The 22,074-nt window shown below is 43.3% G+C and overlaps 1 protein-coding gene across 2 annotated transcripts in view; it reads right to left on the reverse strand.

Annotated features, from left to right (window-relative positions):
* Positions 1–22,074, reverse strand: part of HOATZ (HOATZ cilia and flagella associated protein) — a 172,734-nt gene that overhangs the window by 107,539 nt on the left and 43,121 nt on the right. For both annotated transcript variants that reach the window (XM_078683953.1, XM_078683952.1), the window contains one exon: positions 17,942–18,012. In XM_078683953.1, the coding sequence (XP_078540079.1) occupies positions 17,942–18,012 (71 nt within the window). The remainder of the gene's footprint in view (positions 1–17,941; positions 18,013–22,074) is intronic.

The following is a 22,074-nucleotide window of genomic DNA, read 5'->3' on the forward strand; positions in this document are numbered from 1 at the left end:
GAGGCTGGAAATCAGCGTGCTGAGGGATGATCAATAGAAGTGCTGCCGATCCGCGAGGGGATGGCAGCGGCAGAGATTTAATCTAGGGAAGGAGAGACGGCATAAATATCAGGATCGGGAACCAAAGTGTCCAGATCGGGTGAATGAGAGGTAGCCGGGGCAAGGGTAACCATGGAAAACCTTAGAGTCATACCTCTGGGAGTTACTCCCACCTGAAGGCTATGCACTGGCTCCCGATCCGCAAGAGGGTAACTTTTAAAGCAACGGTTATGGCCTTCAAAGCACTCCATGGTTCGGGGGCCCCATATCTTAGGAATAGAGTCCAATTTGACTTCCCACCTCGTGCTCCGAGATCCTCGGCACTTCATCTCACCCATATTCCTAAATTCCATCGGGCACGAATAGGGGGTCGCCCCTTTCAGGTGCATGCAGCGCACCTCTGGAATAGTCTCCCTCCGGCACTTAGACTGACATAGGGAATTCTGACCTTGAGGAAGTCATTAAAAACCTGATTATTTAGGCAATAATATTTCATCTCAGCGAGCCTAGTGCCTTTTTGTCAGCCACGACCAGGATGTTTAGCGCCAGGACACTCAATCGAGTAGCTGTGCGTTCTATAAATCCTGAATAACATAACAATAACATAACCCGAGTGTGGTTTTCCAGCCATTCTTTTATAAAAACAGACAGCCAAAAAGGCACATTAATGATAATTTGTAATGCAGCCGAGTCTGAATGCCACATGGATATACATTCCATAGTGTTAAAAGGGTGGAATGCATGTAGGGGGTCAACGGCTTCCTACATATACTAGCGGTACAAGGGGAGAGATTGATCCATTTAGCCGAAAACGACCTGGTACATTTTAAGGAAGTTATTTTGCTAAAAGATATGAAGAGGGATCTTTGGGAGTTTGTGGAGGTTGTCGGAAGGTAAGCTGTGTTATTTAAACAAATTTGATCCAGAGGAGGGCTTGCTGGGGAGTACTAAGCCATCAGATATAGATAAGAATAGGTGTAAAGTAAATCACAAGGAAGGGTTTTCTATCAGATGGAGGTTTCTGAGATGTACCTTTGTTTTAAGGACCATCATTTATTTAGTTCTGGTGGGATGAATTTGTCTTTTATGGATATGGTTTGGTGTTGAAGGTTTGGGGCCCGGGTGGGACAGAACATCAAGTGGCATAGCAAGGGGGGGGGGCGAACGCATGCTACTGATCGGGTGAATCAGCATAAGGAGGGGTGAGGGTGGGTGGTAGTAAGATTGAGAAATATGGTTTTAGAAGAATGAACGCGGGAATAGACAGAGGTTGATCAAAAGGCTGAAAAGAAAATACCCTGGAACAAATATATGGCGTTTCGAAGGTTAAAGGGTGTAGAATTTTGTGTTGCTGGTTTTAAGGTGAGGGGTCTGTGGGAGTATTAAGGGTTATGGGTTTAGCTAAGCATGTGCAGTTATTTTTTAGTAAGGTACTGGACTGGATTCTTTTATTCATGTTATTCACACTTGTATCATTAAAGCAGCCTTTTTCACATACTTTGTGTGTATTTTCCCTGAAGTATGTTGATATGGATTTCAAAATGTTGCATCACATATCTACTTTCAGGGGCAATTATGGATAATTATAATATGTGTGCATAGCAATCACACACATGATTTCAGTATGCTCCCCACCTGATATTTTCCAAGGGAGTCAGTGGCTTCATATAAAAGAAAATAGTGCCAAGATTTTGCTATTAAAGTCAAATAAATGTAAAAGTACCCGAAAACTGACAGCCTATGTGTTAAAATAAATAAAAAGATTGCTTGCTGCTTTCACATGCGTCCTCTATCTATCTACCTATCTATCCATCTATCCATCTATCCATCTATCCATCTATCTTTTTCTTTCTCCAGAAAACACATTTTATTTTTGCCATTCAGACATTTGTGCTGTGGCTGGGTGTCTCAAACTGTCACAGGTTTCTGCTCTAGACTACTTACAAGTACAGTATTGATAAATGCTGAGTCGCATTTTTTAATAGCGTTTAAAATAATGCTGCTGGATAATTGAACATTATTCTTTTACAGAAGATCAAAATTAAATTATATCACGTGTATTACGCTCCATGAAACCATCTTTATCCATTATTCAAATGAACTAAAGGTCCATCATTCCTCTCTATCGCCGTCACACTGCTTCTGCCTCCATGCCTTCAGCTATATTTTGTACAACTTGGATAATCCAGTTAGTATGGTGTACAAAAACACGAAAATATTGACAGACATTACCCTCCCTCTGCTTTTTCTATCAGTAGGACATTTTACATATTGTTTATGCCATTCTGTCATCTCTTCCTATTGTTAATATACTGCAGTACTTGGGTAATCTGGCCCTTAAACCCCACCTGAAAATCAAATAGAATTACAAATCCCCGGTTTTCCCTCTTCAATGTTTCTTCCTTCATCTCCCTTTCACTTTTACCCATTTCTTGGTCCGTGAAGGAGGAGATGTATACAGGGCCAGCTTTAGGGCTATTGGCGCCAGGCAAAAGTGCCTCTCATTTCTCCATAGCCCCTCTCTCACATATATTTAATTTGTTTTAAAGCACAGGTAAAGGCTGAGTTTACTAATAAGAATGTATATCTACCCAACAGCAACATTAGGAATATATAATGAAAGACTGGGTGAAAAAACAGAACGTCCTAATCTATATTATGCAGTTTACATGCAGTCCTTTAATTACCCCTTGTACAATCACTGCTCTATTTTAGGGATGTATCTTAGGTACTATGGTAGCACAAGGATCTCTGTGACGAAAGCAGAAATCCACTTGGCTATCCACATAAAATACAGATCTGTGATATGCACCATACGTGTTCTTAGTAGCAGGCATATTAACCCTCGGTGCTACTTTATGGCGAGTCAAAACTGCCCCTAGCCAAAACTCTGATCTCCCTCTCTTTCAGGAACATTAATCACAAGAGTTATCGTGACATTTTAATGCTGCCTAAATACTGGACACCCAAGGAACCCTGCTGAAGGTGCTTTTAAAATGTAAGCTTTTGCTAAACACAGCACACACCCTGAGGTCTGCGCCCCCTCCCTAGGTCAGCGCCCTGTGCGGCCGCACAGTCTCACTGCCCTATAGCCGACCCTGGATCTATGTACAAATATAAAACATACATCTCTGGCAAAAAAAAAGTGAAATGAGTTAACCTGGAGCTGCAACTATGAATCGTTTCACCATGGAGTAAAGATGACATTTTTGAACTGAAATGTCAGTCAACAAAATAGATATATAATCAAAAACTGTTTAAATGTAAAAGGTCGAGAGTATTCACCTATTTGTTTTACATCACCACTCAAAAGTCTATTCCCTAATTCCTCCCATCCTGTCCGCACATCACTGTTATCTTAATCAGTCCGTAATTTGTAAATAAATAAACACATCAATAAGTGTAGGGTCTGAAAGTTTTTTCATGAGTCTAGACTGCTACCCATGCCAGAGCTGTTTTATATCATGGCTATATAGTCCTGATTCCATCTCGGACTTTTTTCTTCCACCAACCTAAACTTCCTGTTTGTTATCTAACTCTCAGAGGGTTCTTTTTCATCATCGCTTCCCCCTTCGTCACTATATTCATATATTTCACTTCATTTCTACTTTCCTGCTATCCTCAGCCTACAACTGGATCTGGTAATGAGAAATATGTCCCAGTCCCCAAAAACGAGTGCAGGTGCTCACCATCTGCACAAATTAAGCATTGATAATACATCACCTAGATTTCAGTTAACAATACTAGATTTCAGTTAACTTGCAATTTAGTTAAATAATAAACACTTCTGTCAAAGAAGGTCCAAGCAGTATATATCAAAATGTACACACAGAACCAAACAGATGGATTTATGCTTAATGTCCTCTTTGACTTCATGACGAGGAAAAGTTTAGATGACAAAGAATATTTTTTGCTGGTTTTAGGTATCTTGGACATCATTCAAAGTAGCATTAAAGTACTTAGAAAAACTCTTTACCATAAAAGGAGCATCCCAAAGACAGAACATTGTGGTTTGTGGGGTTTGCTTGAGCTAAGATTGCAGATCTCAAGATGCTGTAGCTGTAGGTCTGGAGAAACAGAGTCTTGACTGGTGGAATCGGTATCACCAGATAAGCCACTGTATCGTTGCTTTTTAGGTCGAGCTGGCGTTGGAGCGCAAAGCGCTCCCGCCAGCGAGACTATAGTCACCTTCCTCCCCGTCAAGGGAGTAACAGCTGTGAACGAGCCCGATACAGACCTGGGTACGAGCCGACCCAGGTCTGTGAACGCGCTTCAAGGTTGAGCAGCTTGTGCACGTTTGTTGGACGTCAGGCGCTGCAAGCCCGCCAGACCAATTATCCCAGCATGAAACTCTACTTCCTGAGGCGCCACAAGAACAATTATCCCAGCAGGAGTCTCCACTTCCTCAGGCACCGCAACAATTATCACAGCATGAGACCCACTTATCACAGCATGTCAACAGGCGCCCCAGGCTGCTGGAGCACTCAACTATAATTAGGGCGGCATGCTCTATTTGCAGCACTGAACATTTTCAAAGAAGGCTAAGCAGTGACATTCATTGGAGACACTCACCCTCACGCCCTCACCCCCTCACCCCTCACACACCTCCTCACCCTCACACACCTCCTCACCCTCACACCCCCTCACACACACCCTCACATACCCTTACCAGCACCGCAAAACACAACGCAGCACAGCACAGCAAAACACAACACAACACAGCACAGCAAAACACAACACAGCACAGCAAAGCACAGCACAGCAAAACACAACACAGCGCAGCAAAACACAACACAGTACAGCACAGCAAAACACAACACAGCGCAGCACAACACAGCACAGCACAGCAAAACACAGCACAGCACAGCAAAACACAACACAGCACAGCACAGCAAAACACAACACAGCACAGCAAAACACAGCACAGCAAAACACAACACAGCACAGCAAAACACAGCACAGCAAAGCAAAACAGAACACAACACAGCACAGCACAGCACAGCAAAACACAACACAGCACAGCACAGCAAAACACAACACAGCACAGCAAAACACAGCACAGCAAAACACAGCACAGCACAACACAGCACAGCAAAACACAACACAACACAGCACAGCAAAACACAGCACAGGACAGCACAGCACAGCAAAACACAGCAAAACACAGCAAAGCACAGCACAGCACAACACAGCAAAACACAGCACAGCACAACACAGCACAGCACAACACAACACAGCACAGCACAACACAGCACAGCACAGCAAAACACAGCACAGGACAGCACAGCACAGCAAAACACAGCAAAACATAGCACAGCACAGCAAAGCACAGCACAGCAAAACACAGCACAGCACAGCAAAACACAGCACAGCACAACACAACACAGCACAGCAAAACACAACACAGCACAGCAAAACACAGCACAGCACAGCAAAACACAGCACAGCACAACACAGCAAAACACAGCACAGCAAAGCACAGCACAGCAAAACACAGCACAGCATATCAAAACACAGCACAGCACAGCAAAACACAGCACAGCAAAACACAGCACAGCACAACACAGCACAGCACAGCAAAACACAGCAAAACACAGCACAGCAAAACACAGCACAGCAAAACACAGCACAGCAAAACACAGCACAGCACAGCAAAGCACAGCACAGCAAAACAGCACAGCACAGCAAAACACAGCACAGCAAAACACAGCACAGCACAGCAAAACACAGCACGGCAAAACACAGCACGGCAAAACAGCACAGCAAAGCACAGCACAGCAAAACACAGCACAGCACAGCAAAACACAGCACATCACAACACAGCACAGCAAAACACAGCACAGCACAGCAAAACACAGCACAGCAAAGCACAGCACAGCAAAACACAGCACAGCACAGCAAAACACAGCACAGCAAAACACAGCACAGCAAAACACAGCACAGCACAGCAAAACACAGCACAGCAAAACACAGCACAGCAAAACACAGCACAGCACAGCAAAACACAGCACAGCACAGCACAGCAAAACACAGCACAGCACAGCAAAACACAGCACAGCACAGCAAAACACAGCACAGCAAAACACAGCACAACACAGCACAGCAAAACACAGCACAGCAAAACACAGCACAGCACAGCAAAACACAGCACAGCAAAACACAGCACAGCAAAACACAGCACAGCAAAACACAGCACAGCAAAGCACAGCAAAACACAGCACAGCACAGCAAAACACAGCACAGCAAAGCACAGCACAGCAAAACACAGCACAGCAAAACACAGCACAGCAAAGCACAGCAAAGCACAGCACAGCAAAACACAGCACAGCAAAACACAGCACAGCACAGCAAAACACAGCACAGCACAGCACAGCAAAACACAGCACGGCAAAACACAGCACGGCAAAACACAGCACAGCAAAGCACAGCACAGCAAAACACAGCACAGCACAGCAAAACAAACACAGCACATCACAACACAGCACAGCAAAACACAGCACAGCAAAGCAAAACACAGCACAGCAAAACACAGCAAAGCACAGCACAGCAAAACACAGCACAGCACAGCAAAAGACAGCACAGCAAAACACAGCACAGCACAGCAAAACACAGCACAGCAAAACACAGCACAGCACAGCAAAACACAGCACAGCAAAACACAGCACAGCAAAACACAGCACAGCAAAACACAGCACAGCACAGCAAAACACAGCACAGCACAGCAAAACACAGCAAAACACAGCACAGCAAAGCACAGCACAGCAAAACACAGCACAGCACAGCAAAACACAGCACAGCACAGCAAAACACAGCACAGCAAAACAGCACAGCACAGCAAAACACAGCACAGCAAAACACAGCACAGCAAAGGACAGCACAGCAAAACACAGCACAGCACAGCACAGCACAGCACAGCACAGCACAGCAAAACACAGCACAGCAAAACACAGCACAGCAAAGCAAAGCACAGCACAGCAAAACACAGCACAGCAAAACACAGCACAGCAAAACACAGCACAGCACAGCAAAACACAGCACAGCACAGCAAAACACAGCACAGCAAAACACAGCACAGCAAAACACAGCACAGCAAAACACAGCACAGCAAAACACAACACAGCACAGCACAGCAAAACACAGCACAGCAAAACACAGCACAGCAAAACACAGCACAGCAAAGGACAGCAAATCACAGCACAGCACAGCAAAACACAGCACAGCAAAACACAGCACAGCAAAACACAGCACAGCACAGCACAACCAAGCACAGCACAACCAAGCACAGCACAACCAAGCACAGCATAACCAAGCACAGCATAACCAAGCACAGCATAACCAAGCACAGCATAACCAAGCACAGCATAACCAAGCACAGCACAACCAAGCACAGCATAACCAAGCACAGCATAACCAAGCACAGCATAACCAAGCACAGCGTAATAAAGCACAACAAAACATAGCATAACAAAAAATAGCATAACAAAAAATAGCATAACAAAACACAACAAAACATAGCATAGCATAACAAAACACAGCATAGCATAACAAAACACAGCATAGCATAGCATAACAAAACACAACATAGCATAGGATAGCAAAACTAAACAGAGCATAGCATAACAAAACAAAGCATAGGATAGCAAAACAAAACATAGCCTAACAAAACATGGCATAACAAAACATGGCATAACAAAACATGGCATAGCAAAACATATATTAGCATAGCAAAACATAGCAAATCAAACACAACAAGACATAGCATAGCAAAACAAAGCATAGCAAAACATAGCATAGCATAACAAAGCATAACAAAGCATAGCATAACAAAACATAGCATAGCATAACAAAACATAGCATAACAAAACATAGCATAACAAAACATAGCATAACAAAACATAGCATAACAAAACATAGCATAGCAAAACAAAGCATAGCAAAACAAAGCATAGCATAGCAAAACACAACACAACACAACATTGCATAGCATAACAAAACAAAGCATAGGATAGCAAAACAAAACATTGCATAGCATAACAAAACATAGCATAACATAACAAAAATTAGCATAGCATAACAAAACAAAACATATCATAGCCTAGCAAAACATAGCATACCAAACACAACAAAACATAGCATAACAAAACATAGAAAAACAAAGCATAACACACACAACCACACACACACACACAACCACGCACACACAACCACAACCACACACACAACCACAACCACACACAACCACACACACAACTATCTATCTATCTATCGCCCTCACTCTATCTGTCTATCGATCTATCGCCCTCACTCTATCTGTCTATCGATCTATCGCCCTCACTCTGTCTATCTATCGCCCTCACTCTATCTATCGGCCTCAGTCTATCTATCTAATCGCCCTCACTCTATCTGTCTATCTATCGCCCTCACTCTATCTATCTATCGCCTTCACTCTATCTTATCGCCCTCACTCTTTCGCCCTCACTCTATCTATCGCCCTCACTCTATCTATTGCCCTCACTCTATCTATCGCCCTCACTCTATCTATCTAATCGCCCTCACTCTATCTAATCGCCCTCACTCTATCTATCTAATCGCCCTCACTCTATCTAATCGCCCTCACTCTATCTATCAATTTATCTATCGCCCTCACTCTATCTATCTATCAATCTATCTATCGCCCTCACTCTATCTATCTATCGCCCTCACTCTATCTATCTATCGCCAGCACTCTATCTGTCTAGCTATCTATCGCCCTCACTCCTATCTATCTATCTATCTATCTATCTCGCTCATTCAATCTCTCTATCGCCCTCTATCTATCGCCCTCCCTCTATCTATCTATCGCCCTCACTCTATCTATCTATCCCACTCACTCTATCTATCGCATCACCACAACATCACTAAGGGGCACAACAACATCACTATGCGCTACCACAGGATCATTGAATGCCACAGCATCACTAGTCGCCACCACAACATCTCTCAGCCCCACCACAGCATCAATCTGTGCAACCATTTACCAACAACTGGGTCAAATATGATCTGTCAATGTTTCAAGCTTTATTACAAATGTCACAAAAAGAGGTTAGTATTTCACTTCTGTTCTTGGATTTGCGTCACAATAAAATACACTGAACATATTCTTCACAAAAGTTATTTACAAAAGTTTAAGCTATTGCCATTATAAATTACAATAACTTTTATTTAAGTATTAATTATTAAAAAAAATTCAAAGCCATTGTTATTTGTAATATCAATACATCTAAGTCACGTGAATACAACACATATTGCATTACAAATGCTATAGGTGTCACAAGTTATAACTATTGGCATTGTAAATGACAAAGCTATTATTTTTGCTATTTTCAAAACCAACACATATATAAAAAATGTGTCATTTAAAATACCAATAGCTCAAACTTTCCTAATGCGAGACATTATGCATTGCAAATGCTTGTTTAATGTATTTACAGTTTCAGGAACAGACAAAAAGGTACTGTCCGAAATCCTTGTTCAAGTATAACTAGAAATCAGAATCCGGTATCGCTGTTCCAACGCCATCAACATTACCAATAGAAAAATGTTCCCATTCATTGATAATAAAGTAGGTATTTTACACGGAATTACATTTTTTAAATAGATTTTGACGGTTTTGAACCTGGATTTATGCTTCTAATAAAAAAAATTTGTGCTCAGTTTGTTGACGTTGAATGTGTTACACTTTTCTTAAATGACTGATTCACAAAGGTAAACTTACACTCTTTAGTACATTTACGAAGGTTTGCTATTCACAAAGGGGTTTACGAGTAGTAGCTTTATGAGTGCGGAGTCTCCGCACATAAAAAGATAGGCCTTATTATGTGCAGAGACTCCGCTCTCGTAAAGATATGACTTGTAAATCCCTTTGTGAATAGTAAACAATTGTAAACGTACACAAAAGTGTAAGCTTACCTTTGTGAATCAGGCCTTATGTTTTGAGTGCTACACCATACTGCTGCAAAGAAGGAGCCCTACTAAATAAGCCTTCGTTATCCAATCCATGAAGTGCTTGTTCGTCTTCCCTGCACGGAATTTAGAATCAATTTCAGGAGCAAAGACAATCCGCCCTGCTTGTGTGCAGAATGATTCAATAAAATCCTTTCAAAAGCAGAGGCACTAAAATGCAAATTGGCCTCATAGATCCAACCCAAACCGCACTTGTCCAATATAACTGATGCAATCACTGCGGTGTTGTACAGGAGAAGAACTACTCTGCTGGGAGTTGTTTGGTTTTCAGACCTCGCAGAAGCATTTAATGAAACGGACCACTATAAATGCCTCCCCGATGCGTCAGTCAAGCAAGACAGGACACAGAGATGCTCTAATAGGGTATAGTGGGATACACTGTTATTGTTTCTCAATCAGAATTATCATATGATGGTTAAGTGACTTAAACGAGCAAATTGGATATATCATTGCAATTTAACAGTAGAACCCTTGCCTACAACTGTTTTTTACTTGACAACTTTAGATCTCTGAGAGGTGTATTACCACCATGCCCAATTACATTTCCCAATTGGATTATGCTTGTAATGTGATTACGGTTCTGCTATTGTATTGTCTATACACAACATCTTAATTAACATATCAAACAAAAAAAAATGATGGATAAGGGACAAGAGTGCCCAGTGTAGGCCTAGAAAGGCCAGATACATGCTAGATTTTCAGGCTAATCACCGATAACTCGAGTTCTATATAGATTCACTGCAAGTATATTTACCCTATGGGGTTATCCTGAAAATGTTGCATTGAATCGGTCCTCCTAGACTACATCTGACCACACCAGGTCAGAGTTTCTCCCCTTTAACATATATGTAGCAATTGCCAGGCAGTATTAATAATGTTCCTTTTTTTAACAAAGTACACAACCGCTCGAGAGATTCTAGCTCCATTGTGGTTTATATTGCAGACTGGAGTTACAGTATTCCTAAAATGACATGTTTTGGGGATTGGGTGAAATATTAAAATAGTTCACATCGATTTTCAGCTTGAGGTAATTGCCCTGCTGGTTCTTTCCTGCCACGTCCCACCACTACCTACTTCTCCGCTGGTTCAGTCTTCCCAAAGGGGTCGACCTCTTCGGGCCTGGGCAGCCAGCATCTGCTTCGTGCGTACCCGGTACATACTGCAAGGGGTCGCTGCATATGTATCTGTTAATGGGTATTTGCATAGATTAGAATAACTGTACAATCTTTGGGCCAATATGAGCCACTCTAAAGTGCACATTGTGAGGGTTCCCTGCAATGTTGTAGTGTTTTTTTTTATCGTGAAATCATTGCTTTAATTAGGGGAAATGTTGCCCTGCTCCTGAAGGTGGGAAGTAATGGCTGTAGGCTCCTTAATCAACCAGTGTGCAATGGGCAGGGAGATGTCCACTGTCTTAGCATCATGTGCCTGTGGTAGGGCTGGACTGGGAACCCAAAGCAGCCCTGGCAATTTTCTGGGACCAGCCCCTGGAGTAGCACTGCCTGGCCCTGGGAGGCTGGAAAGGCTTGCTTGTTGCTTTTGTTACTGGAGGCTGATATTGCAGCTCCTCTGCAAAACAGGCCCCAGTAACAAAACCGGCACCCCTCCCTTCAGGCCTCCCGGGGAAACGTCCGATGCCCGGTATGGCCAGTCCGGCACTGGCCTGGGGTGGGCGTCCTACTTCTCCTCCATCCTTTCCTGCTTACAATCTCCCTCCCAGGCCATAATTTGGTCCCAGTAGTGGTCATATGAGCGTTGAGAAATCCCAGTGGACTTTATCCCAGGGATCGGGACCAGCCAGTGGGTGTGGGTACATGTGAGAAGAACCAATTGAAGATGCAATAAGGCTCGACCACAACGGTTTCTTTAGGACCTCGCCCATTTGACAAAGGTTTACCACACAGGTATTTCACCAGCACAACCATTATTTATGCCTCTCTTTTCATAGCCCAACTTTTGCTACACTTATTTACACATTGTGAGTTTTTTTTTTGTATTGTTGTACAGTGTTGATTCTGGATCGAACTGTTGACTATCGGGAAAGGTTGCTCTACACCTTCAGGCAGAAGGCATACCACTCAATCAGAGACTGTTAGGGCTTTGGCCCAGAACTCTTATCATTCTCAATAAACCTTCCTTCAATGTCCTCCTCTGGTCACCCCTTTTCATGTTGCTATTTGATAATGCACTACCTACATCTTTCCAAAGGATTAGTTACTATACAAAGATTTGCACTGCCCTAGTCTTACCCACCCCAGCATTCACTCCTCTGGGTGGCCCCAAACCACCCCTTTGCAGACCTCTGAAAGGCTCTCTCATATACTTTGGTGGGTTTTATAATCCCCAATCATGTGTGCGGCTGCATGCTACTCCTTGGTAGACCTCTAAGGCATGAACTATAGCAGTTCACATATCATTTGTTAGTCTATGGCACCGCCGTAACCAATCAGAGAAAAGCAATGGCTACTACACCTGGATGGCTGTTCTGAGCATATGCCATGGGCAGCTGCACAGGGGCCATTCCTACTGGGTTATCCCTGACAACTGCAGTGTGGACTCGAAAGAATGTGCTATAGATGCACCAATATTGCCCCCACCAAAGGTTTCATCCTTTCATGTCAAGTCTGGGTACTTTCTCTACCCCATAATCTATGTGCTTCGAACTGTAGGATACAAACAATTCCAAAACTGGCAGTTATGTGCATGCGTAAAAAACTGTGTCTTCCATCGCCATCTATCGTACATCTAAGCATGGGCGCAACAACTGTAGTGGTGACATGACTGGAGCAGTCTGCCAAACACAAACACTAAAATACATCTCTCATAAGCCATACTGTGTACTTACACACTCTCTGTCTATACACTGCTTAAACATCAAATCTCCCTCGCATAAAATTCACTTAAAGGCTCATCAACAAAATACTGCAAGGTCAGAACTGTGGTTCTCATGCATCCAATCACAACACTATCAATATAGGTCACATTACAGACAAACTTTCCTCCCTCTATCGCACTGCCACGGAGGACCACACTACTAGATCACAAATGTACTTTAGCAACTTATCTGGGGTATTAAGCACTATATAAGTGCAAGTACAATAAAACAAACATTTTGGAACTTGCTATTTTTATACCATGTTGCATACTGCACTTCTATTTCTAAGCACTTAATTTATGGACCTTGCCAGAACAAAAGGCTGAGGTGGCTTTACCGGAATTCGGGCCCGTATCTTACACAGCAGATATCAGCAGCAAACGTTTAACTCCATCAGCCCTGTTGCAGGTCCAACAGTGTTTCTACGAATGTCTGAAGCTAAAAAGTGAATGTTTCACTGCGAGTACCAGCATTTACAGACCTTGATTCAAGGGTGAAATCTCTTGATAAACAGCAGGCGCGTGATCTGTGTGTTTTGGACATGTATTTGGGTTACAGTATATTTTACAATGCTATTACACAGGATAGAGTGTTCCCCCTCTCTAAATTAATAAGGGATATGTTCTGTATTTATATTGTTTCAATAGCACTTGTGGCTACTTCAGAGTGCTTTCATAGACAATCATGCACACTCGTGCTAACAGCTTCAAAGATCAACATATGGAGTTGTATATGAGTTCTAATAGTTCTGTTTGAACTACTGCTATTGGAGTGGGACCAAGGCAGAGTTCCCCACAGCCCACCCCTGACGTTAGTGGCAAGGTGAGCAATCAAACCTTATGCACTGAATGAGGCCTCCAGTAATTACCAGTGGATGAATTAATTCACATAATGAACTCATCACTTTTAAGTTTTTCTCAGGGAAATGACCTAAGTGTGACAGGTGTACTACGACCTTGGTCCAGTGGTTTTGTACCTTAGGACTCAAGTTGCAACTCACAGATGAGGCCCAACAAAGCAGAACAGGTCGGAGCTGGCTTTTATTCCCTTTTGGGAGGAACGTGGGCTTGCAGTTTGGCTTAGCTACATTTCTACTACTGGGTCATGGCCATGGGATCTTTGCCCAAATACACAGGCACAATGAGCAATGGAATGGAATGCATCCTAAAGGAATTGCCAGTGGCTGGCCTTAAGGTAAGAATTTCACTCATCACATCACTTTAAAAAATATATATTTTTCCGACTAAACAATGTGCGACAGGCATGTCCAAACATGGTCATGGTCGCTGCTCTGCAGGGCTCAAACAGTACTTCACTGATGAGGCTCACTAAGGGCAACACTGGTCTGTGGTTCCTTTTGTTTCCATTTAGAAGGGTATAGCCTGGACGTTCAGGGTGGAGGTGCCCCATTGGAGGATAAAAGCTGATTTTCATATATCTAAGCCACTGATAATGACAAGTGCCGGACATAGAATAAAATAGTTCACTCATCAGCTTTTTGGTTTTCTTGTACATGTAGTCAGTGAGACGTGGAGCCAGACTTGGTCTTTTTTGTCAACCACACTATTCATGCTGGGTATTTTAAGTCTATATTTTTAAAGGGAAAAGTACAGGTCCAGGTCCTGGAGTACAAATCTGTTGGATAAAATGGCAGGAATGACTGAAGGTTTTACATAAGCTCAGGAATGTTCATACTCCTATACGCAACCTGGACGCAAGCTTGTCTAAATTGAAATTCATTAAGGGTACCTGTATTTTCAGAGACACTTTGCAGAGCGATGCTTTGTATATCCACGCAGTATTTCGTACAGTAAATGAAGAGCAACGATGAAAGATACGGATGTAAAGGGCATTTACTTCAGCAAGAAGAGCGTGAAGTAAAGAGCGGTAAGGATGGCTGCCATCAGGCGACCAATGTGACTGACTGTGTTCAAAAATACCCCACCCACAATATTCAAACAATTCCCCATCATCAGTTTGAGAACCCAGTTTCAAATTACACTTTTGACCATCCAGGGGCGGCTCCTCCTCAGGAGCAGAGGCACGTCGCCCCACCTGCTACGAGCACAGCAGGCAAACACAAATAAATCAAATTGCATATCAATGCCATTTTATTTATTTGCCACCACACCGGCTCACGCTGTATACAGAGGGTGTGGGTGGGATTGAATCCTGCAAATGCAGGATTACAGCGCTGGTCTACAGTGCGCATGACAGATTGGCCGGCCATCTTTCGACGGCAAGCCCAACGTAAACCCTGTAGACTCAGCAATCCAAAGACTGTGTAACAGCCTGAGGATTGCTGGCATTGGCCCCCAGCCTCAAAACGAGTGCTGGGTGAGCCTGCTCCCACCAATCCTGGAGCAGCTTTCGCAACATGAAAACAGTTCTAGGATTGGTTGGAGTTGCGTTCCACGAGCAGGAAGGAAGTCCTTCCTTTTCCTACCCAGGGACAGTGCTGCACCAGTGGAGCTCCCAAATGAATGGTAAATTGTGCGCCTTCACACCCCACTATTATTTTTTAAGCTAGCTGCTACTGCGCCCATCCATCCCAAGCACACCGCACAACACCTTTCCACAAGGCAAGATTAGGGTACTACTCACTAAGCGCCATCAAAATGGAACTTGGTGGGTCCAAAGGCAAACAAGCCCTGAAATATTGCTTGGTTATTACACAAAGAGGGTTCGAAACGGAAAATGCTACTTTTGCCACTAGTGTTCATTTCTTAATCGAAGTTCTGCATTTCTGTTGAAGCATCACACTGATGAGCTCTACAGAAGGAGAAATGCAACTAGAATTCATGGAGATTTTGACGAGGTCAGTAGTATGTGGAACCGAATCACGTGACACGGTATATAGATGGTTTAGGATATTATTCTGTGCCCTGGCATGGGACATCTGAAACTGAAGAGAGCACTGTATTAATGCGCATGATCAGAAATCTGAAATTGCTCTGACTCGCCAACTTGAATCAAAACCCTACTGTTCTTTGAGGTGTAAAGTCCATGCGGACCCACAGGACCATCCCGAGCCTTCATCCCCACCCCCTTCCCTGCCAAACGCGCACATTTTGCACCTCAGGCCACAAACATCCGACATATCGTCTGTCTCTGCTCCATTTTCCTCCAAACCCATTTGAAATGACTGAGAAACGTAATAAGTGGTATTCAAAATAAAATAGAAATAAATAAAAGGGGGGGTGAATTGCAAAATATAGCTAGGGATGGCTTATTTAAAAAACAGATTTGTTATACTAATTCAAATTTCAGGGAGCTCGTTCAAATCCTAGTGACTTGTAAAATAAAAATAAACACATTCATGAAATTAAAAAACTAGGAAATTCTCTTTAGTTCGGGCTAAACCTATGCGAGAAGAAAAAGAACCCTCCCCGGAAGTGTTACAGGCCATCTTACAAAAGAAAAGAGACCTGAAGGCATAGCTCTCCACATAAAGAAAGGATTGCGTGCACTCACAGGGCAAGAGTACCTGGGAGAATAACCAGGCGTCCTGGAGGCAGAAATGATATCAGCTAAGTTGGATCCCCTGTCAGTCCATTATTATCAGCTTCCTGACCACCTCTCACAGCTGCCAATAGCTGCAGTGATTTAGGGCACAGGGACACTCCATCTTCCTGCTCCGGATCCCCCTTACAGGAATGGACCTGCCCATTAACTAAATACACTGTCACCATCCATCACACCATTAACTGCTGCGCGGCTCAAACTACCAGCTTTAAACAGGAGCCTATCAGGGGCCCCTCTGCAGTGCAGAGGCCTCGGCTTCTCGACACGAGCAGAAGCGGGAAAAGTGCTGATTGAACACAGCCTGCCTGTTCAGCTACGTGCTTACTGCTCAAAAACACACCGCTCGCATCTTCGGCAAACAAGCACTGGCAAAGCCAATAGGTCTGGCCTCCATAAGCTGATGCATTTTTTTAATGGTTAGTATATGCCACAACTTTTTAAAAAAAATGCAATCACCTAAACGTGGCTGCCTAATGCTTGCAATAAAAAATGTTACATTGAAAAACATTCACCAATACGGATGTTTTACTAGTGATGTTTTATTAAACAACAAGTCTTTTGTGGGATGGTGCATTTTACTATTATTATTTGTGCACGGGAAAAGAATGAACCACTAAATAAATCAAGCACTCAATCTGCAGGCAGCTACACAATCTTGCAATGCCACTTAAACTCTTACTACCATTAACTTAATAAAGACTACTCATAAAATATATAGCCAGTATTAAAGTTAATATAACAAATTAAATAAATAAAGCACATTTTGAACCAGCTTTGCAACTGAAGAGAAAGGATCTATTTTTAAACATTGTGCACATGATTTGTGCAGTCACTCAAAGTGAAAGATGCCAATGTGGAAGGAGGCAGGCCTACTGACCCATGCTGTATGCAGTAGGAAGCAAAATGTGAATAACAATTTAAAAGAGGAATGGATGCAGCCCGCTCACCAAAAGTCCCTCAATGTATGTATATATTATGTAGGATTTTTTTGGGGAAAAACAATAGTCTGGTGAGACCAGTATAGAAGTGTCAACAGTCAGACCTAAAACGAGAGGCTGTAAAGAACCACACACATCATAGGATCAGGTTTAAAAATTCATACTTAAAAGATTTTTAAAAAGGGCAACCAAAGATGAGAGCAAAATCCACCCACATTTGTCCATAACATAATAATGTTTAGTTTCAGTAGCATGGATAAACACAGCAGGCCTCATCCATATTCATGTTTCAGATTTATTTTTAAACACAAAAGAAAATGTATGCAGAATACAAATTACCAAAAAGATTACTGCTAAACAAAAGAGTAATAGTTTCTTACAACAGGAAATAAAGGAAAATAATTGTCATAATTAATAGTAAACATTGTATTTCCTATGAAATTCTGATTCAATATTTAATCACCCAGGACAGTGGAACAATTTGCATAATTTCATCTGATAATTTATTCCATAGCATGGATTAAAAAATATTGTATTAGTTATCGAATATTTGTAGCAGTACCTTTTCGAGATAATAGGCCTTCTCTTCTGCTTTTAGTGCTTTCTGGGTTTCCAAACGAATCTGTTCAATTTCTGAAAAACAAAAATGTGAGCTATCTGAGGTTAGAATTCTTCATACTCGGTCACTTAGTCTCAAGATCAGCAGTTCCTGAATGCGAAGAAGTGAAATGGGGAAATGGGGAAACGGGGGGGGGGGGCTAATGTGCTTCCCTATTTCTGACTCACGCACCCACACACACACATCTGAAAAATTGAAGGCAGAAGTCAAAGTACAGCATCTTATGTAAATGGTACAGTGAGCTGTTAGTTACATAAGAACTGGATAAGTGCAGAGATACATCTATCTACATGTTAGAATGGTATTCAGAACTGACATCATTTACAGTCCACCAAGACTTGAGTCATATTGGGTTTTGCAATCAAGCTCCAACTTCAAATGATAACACTTATAGAAAGACTTCAAAAGTAAATACTAACACTGTTCTAATAGTGACAAAAACGGATTACAAATTAATACGGATTCGAACTGTCAAATGCTTACGAATCTGTAAACAGAAATCACAATAAGTGAAAATAAAAACAAATTAAAAAAATGTAATCATTTTTGTAACTGGGTCAACAATATTTTAAATGAACAATTTAATATAATATTGTGAATATTCTTCCCTTCTACATTCTGTCACACTTTAAAATGCAATATATATATATATATTTTTTAAAACAGATGCATATTTTTGTTTGAGTTTAGTATTCAATAAATATATTCAAACTGCAATAGGAAAAGTACACTGCATGCTAAATTGACTAGGAATGAGTCCACCGTGGCCGAGGTACAGTGCACCCATTTACAGAAGACACACTCAAGGAGGAGCGTATGGTTCGTGGGCGTATAACGGATATTTGGAATCGTCATAAGTATACCTTGAAACAATATCCACAAAGATTGCACCGGGAGGGCGATAAGTCTGGGTGGCTTTTGGCCTGGATCCTCCATGGAGAACATTCACCGCCAATCACGACACGTCTTGCCACCCCAGGCGGTGGCTTCATCAACTCCAAGACGGGTATTGTAGACCCAACTATAGTCCCTCATACATACTCTCCAATTCTGGAAAGTAAGTTTAGACCTCCGTAAGCTTGGGACGGTCATGAAAGAGGCCTTGGACGAGCCACTAGCCCTGGAAGAGGTCAGGACGGTATTGACATTGCTTTTGCGGTCAACGACTCCTGGGAGCGATGGGTTCCCGCCGGAATTCCATCAGGCATACTCGGCCCCTTTAATGCAGGGCCTCCAAGAGGTTTTTTTAGAAGCCATGAAGGTTGGGATACTGCCCCCGACTATTCAGGAGGGTGGAATATGCATGCCACTTAAACTGGGGGGAGCAGCAGTTCTCTCACAATGATTAATTCTGACATGAAGGTGCTTTGCAAGCAACTGGCCTACAGTTTAACGCCCCAGGTGATACAGTTGGTCCATGAGGTACAGTGCGGCTTCATCCCAGGTTGCAGCACTAGCATGAACCTTCCACGACTGACATGTCCTGATGAGGTTTAAACACTGGGACGAGGAGCTGGCTCTGGTCATGATTGAAATGGAGAAAGCCTTCGACATAGTGGACTGGGGCTACCTGCTCGAGGTGCAGAAGCTTATGGGCTTTGGCCCACGGTTCTGTGGCTGGATCGGTTACTTAACACAGAACCGATTGCAAGTGCAAGGGTGTGCATGGGGAGATGCTGCTCAGAGTCATGGAGGCTGGGCCACGGTACACGGCAGGGCTGCCCTTTGTTGCTGCTTTTATTTGCTTTCTCAAAAGAGCCCTTAAAGAGTTGGGTGCGCAGGGAACTGCACGACTAAGGCATACTCATATGGGACACTCCACATGTCATTTCACTCTATGCAGACAATGCCTTGTTCTTTCTCTCCTCCCCCCGAGATGTTGTGCCAAGACTATTGTGGATTCTGGATGACTTTGAGAAGATTTCAGGTCTCCAACTCATCTGCGACAAATTCTTGTTGTTCCCTATTGCCTCACTAGTCGGTATCCTAATAGACTGCTTACCCGACGCAGTTCAGGTACCATGGGATTCAGGTAGCACACACAAGGAGGTTGCAGCTACAACTCAACGTAGACAGGGTCTTGGATGCATTGATGTAATCTGTGACCTTCTGAAACACACTGCCGTTCTCAACTTGATGGAGAGGATGGCCATTGCACAACTGGTTCTCCTCCCCCGATGCCTGAATGTGCTGCACAACTCATTGTGCCCCCTCCCCTCAAGTGTTTTTAAGCAGCTAGACTCCACCCTTATCTCTCCATTATGAGCAGGCTGGCGCAGTAGAGTGGGCTTGGCGACAATGACTAGACGGTATGAAGATTGGGGGCTGGAGGTCCCTTGTCTTGATTTGTATTACTATGCTGCCCATCTTCAGTATGCGGCCAGCTGGCTGGACCCAAGTGATAATTGGAAAAAAAAACGTATATTGTCTATCAGAATTGCAGTGAAACGGTTGCTGGAATTACTGATGGAGGGTGCTGAACTCCCAGATGACATTCCATACATAATCAGGCAGACGGCAATATTTCGCTCAGGTTGTCCTAAGACGGGACCCTTTCCATAGAGAACATATGGTTTGGGCATTGAAACCGGTCCATAGATGATGGAGGGCATGTCCTTCAGGGCATGACAGGATGGAGAGTGCACCTATTTGGGTAATCTATATCCAGGGGAGACTTTTATCTCCTTCAAGGATGCCTGCCAAGAAATCTCTCTTGGGCGTGCTCAAATTTTGCACCATGCCGGCCTTACTAAAATTGCTAGGGCAACCTGGCCTTGCTACCCTGAAGCGCCTGCACCTACGCAACCCCTTGGAATCTTTCTATCCTGTGGTTCAGACTGCCATTTGATTACACTGCTGTACGGAGCGATGTATACGGATGCAGAGGGGACTCCTCCGCGGACCTGCTCCGCCTGGGACATTAATCTAGATGTCCCCATGGGAACCGGGGACGAGTTAATGAGCTTACACATTCTGTTTCATGGAACGCCCGCTTTCAACTGGTACATTATCATTTCCTTCAGAGGACATATTTCACACCCAGGAACTTGCATCGCATATCCCCATCCCGAGTCAATAGCGGTCTCTGCTGCAGTGAAGGAGATGCACACTTCCTACATTTATCTTGGCAGTGCAGGCTGGTACAGGACTTCTGGACTCAGGTGGTAGCATACATAAACAGGGTTATGCAGCTGCACATGACATGCACCCCACAATGTTGCCTACAGGGCAACATTGAGCGTACGAAGGCAGAAAAATGCTAAATAAGTTCCTAAAATTGGGGTTAGTCTTAGCCAGACAGAGGGTAGCCATCATATGGATGGATCAAATGGCATCAGAGATACTACAATGGTACAAGTATGTCATGGAGTGGACCCTGGCGGAGGAAACTCACATGCTGCAGAACAGGTGCAATGAAATGATTGTGGATGACCTGAGTGGAGAGACCTGTGTACCACATTACTCGACCAGAACTCAGACATGGTGCCAGAAGATAGCGATGACAAGAACGAATGATTGCGTCAAGGATTGGGGCTGTATGGAGAGTGTTAGTCCTGGCACTGTTGGCGAGGGTCTCCCTTCCATTTTTTGCTGTTGCCTCATGTTTTTTTGCTGGTAATAAATGCTTTGGGCACTTTGCCACTGTTATTCAGTGCCACAGTTCAAGTGCTCCCTATGGTAAATTGATGTATGGATTAGTGACTCCATGATTGGCTGGTTTGGTTTACTTGTCGGACCCTAGCAAAGTGCACTGAGTGTCCCCAGGGATTGTAAATCAAATATTGCTGGTGGGCTTGCAGCACTGGTTGTACCACCCACAGAAGCAGCCTGTAAAAGTGTGTCTCAGGTCTCCCATTACAGATCCTGTGTGCAGTCTGGTACTGCCATGTTGACTGGGCAAGTGCACCAACGTGCCAGTCCCTAAACCTTCCCTTTTCTGCATATTAGTCCCCCCTATGGTAGGCCCAAGGACAGGGTGCATTGTAGGTAAAAGGTAGGACATGCCATGGTGTGTGTGGCATGACCTAATAGTGAATTACAGCCATTTTCGTTTTTCACTATTGCAAGGCTAACTG

Source organism: Lissotriton helveticus, chromosome 3_1, assembly GCF_964261635.1.
Source record: "Lissotriton helveticus chromosome 3_1, aLisHel1.1, whole genome shotgun sequence".
Classification (NCBI taxonomy): Eukaryota; Metazoa; Chordata; class Amphibia; order Caudata; family Salamandridae; genus Lissotriton; species Lissotriton helveticus.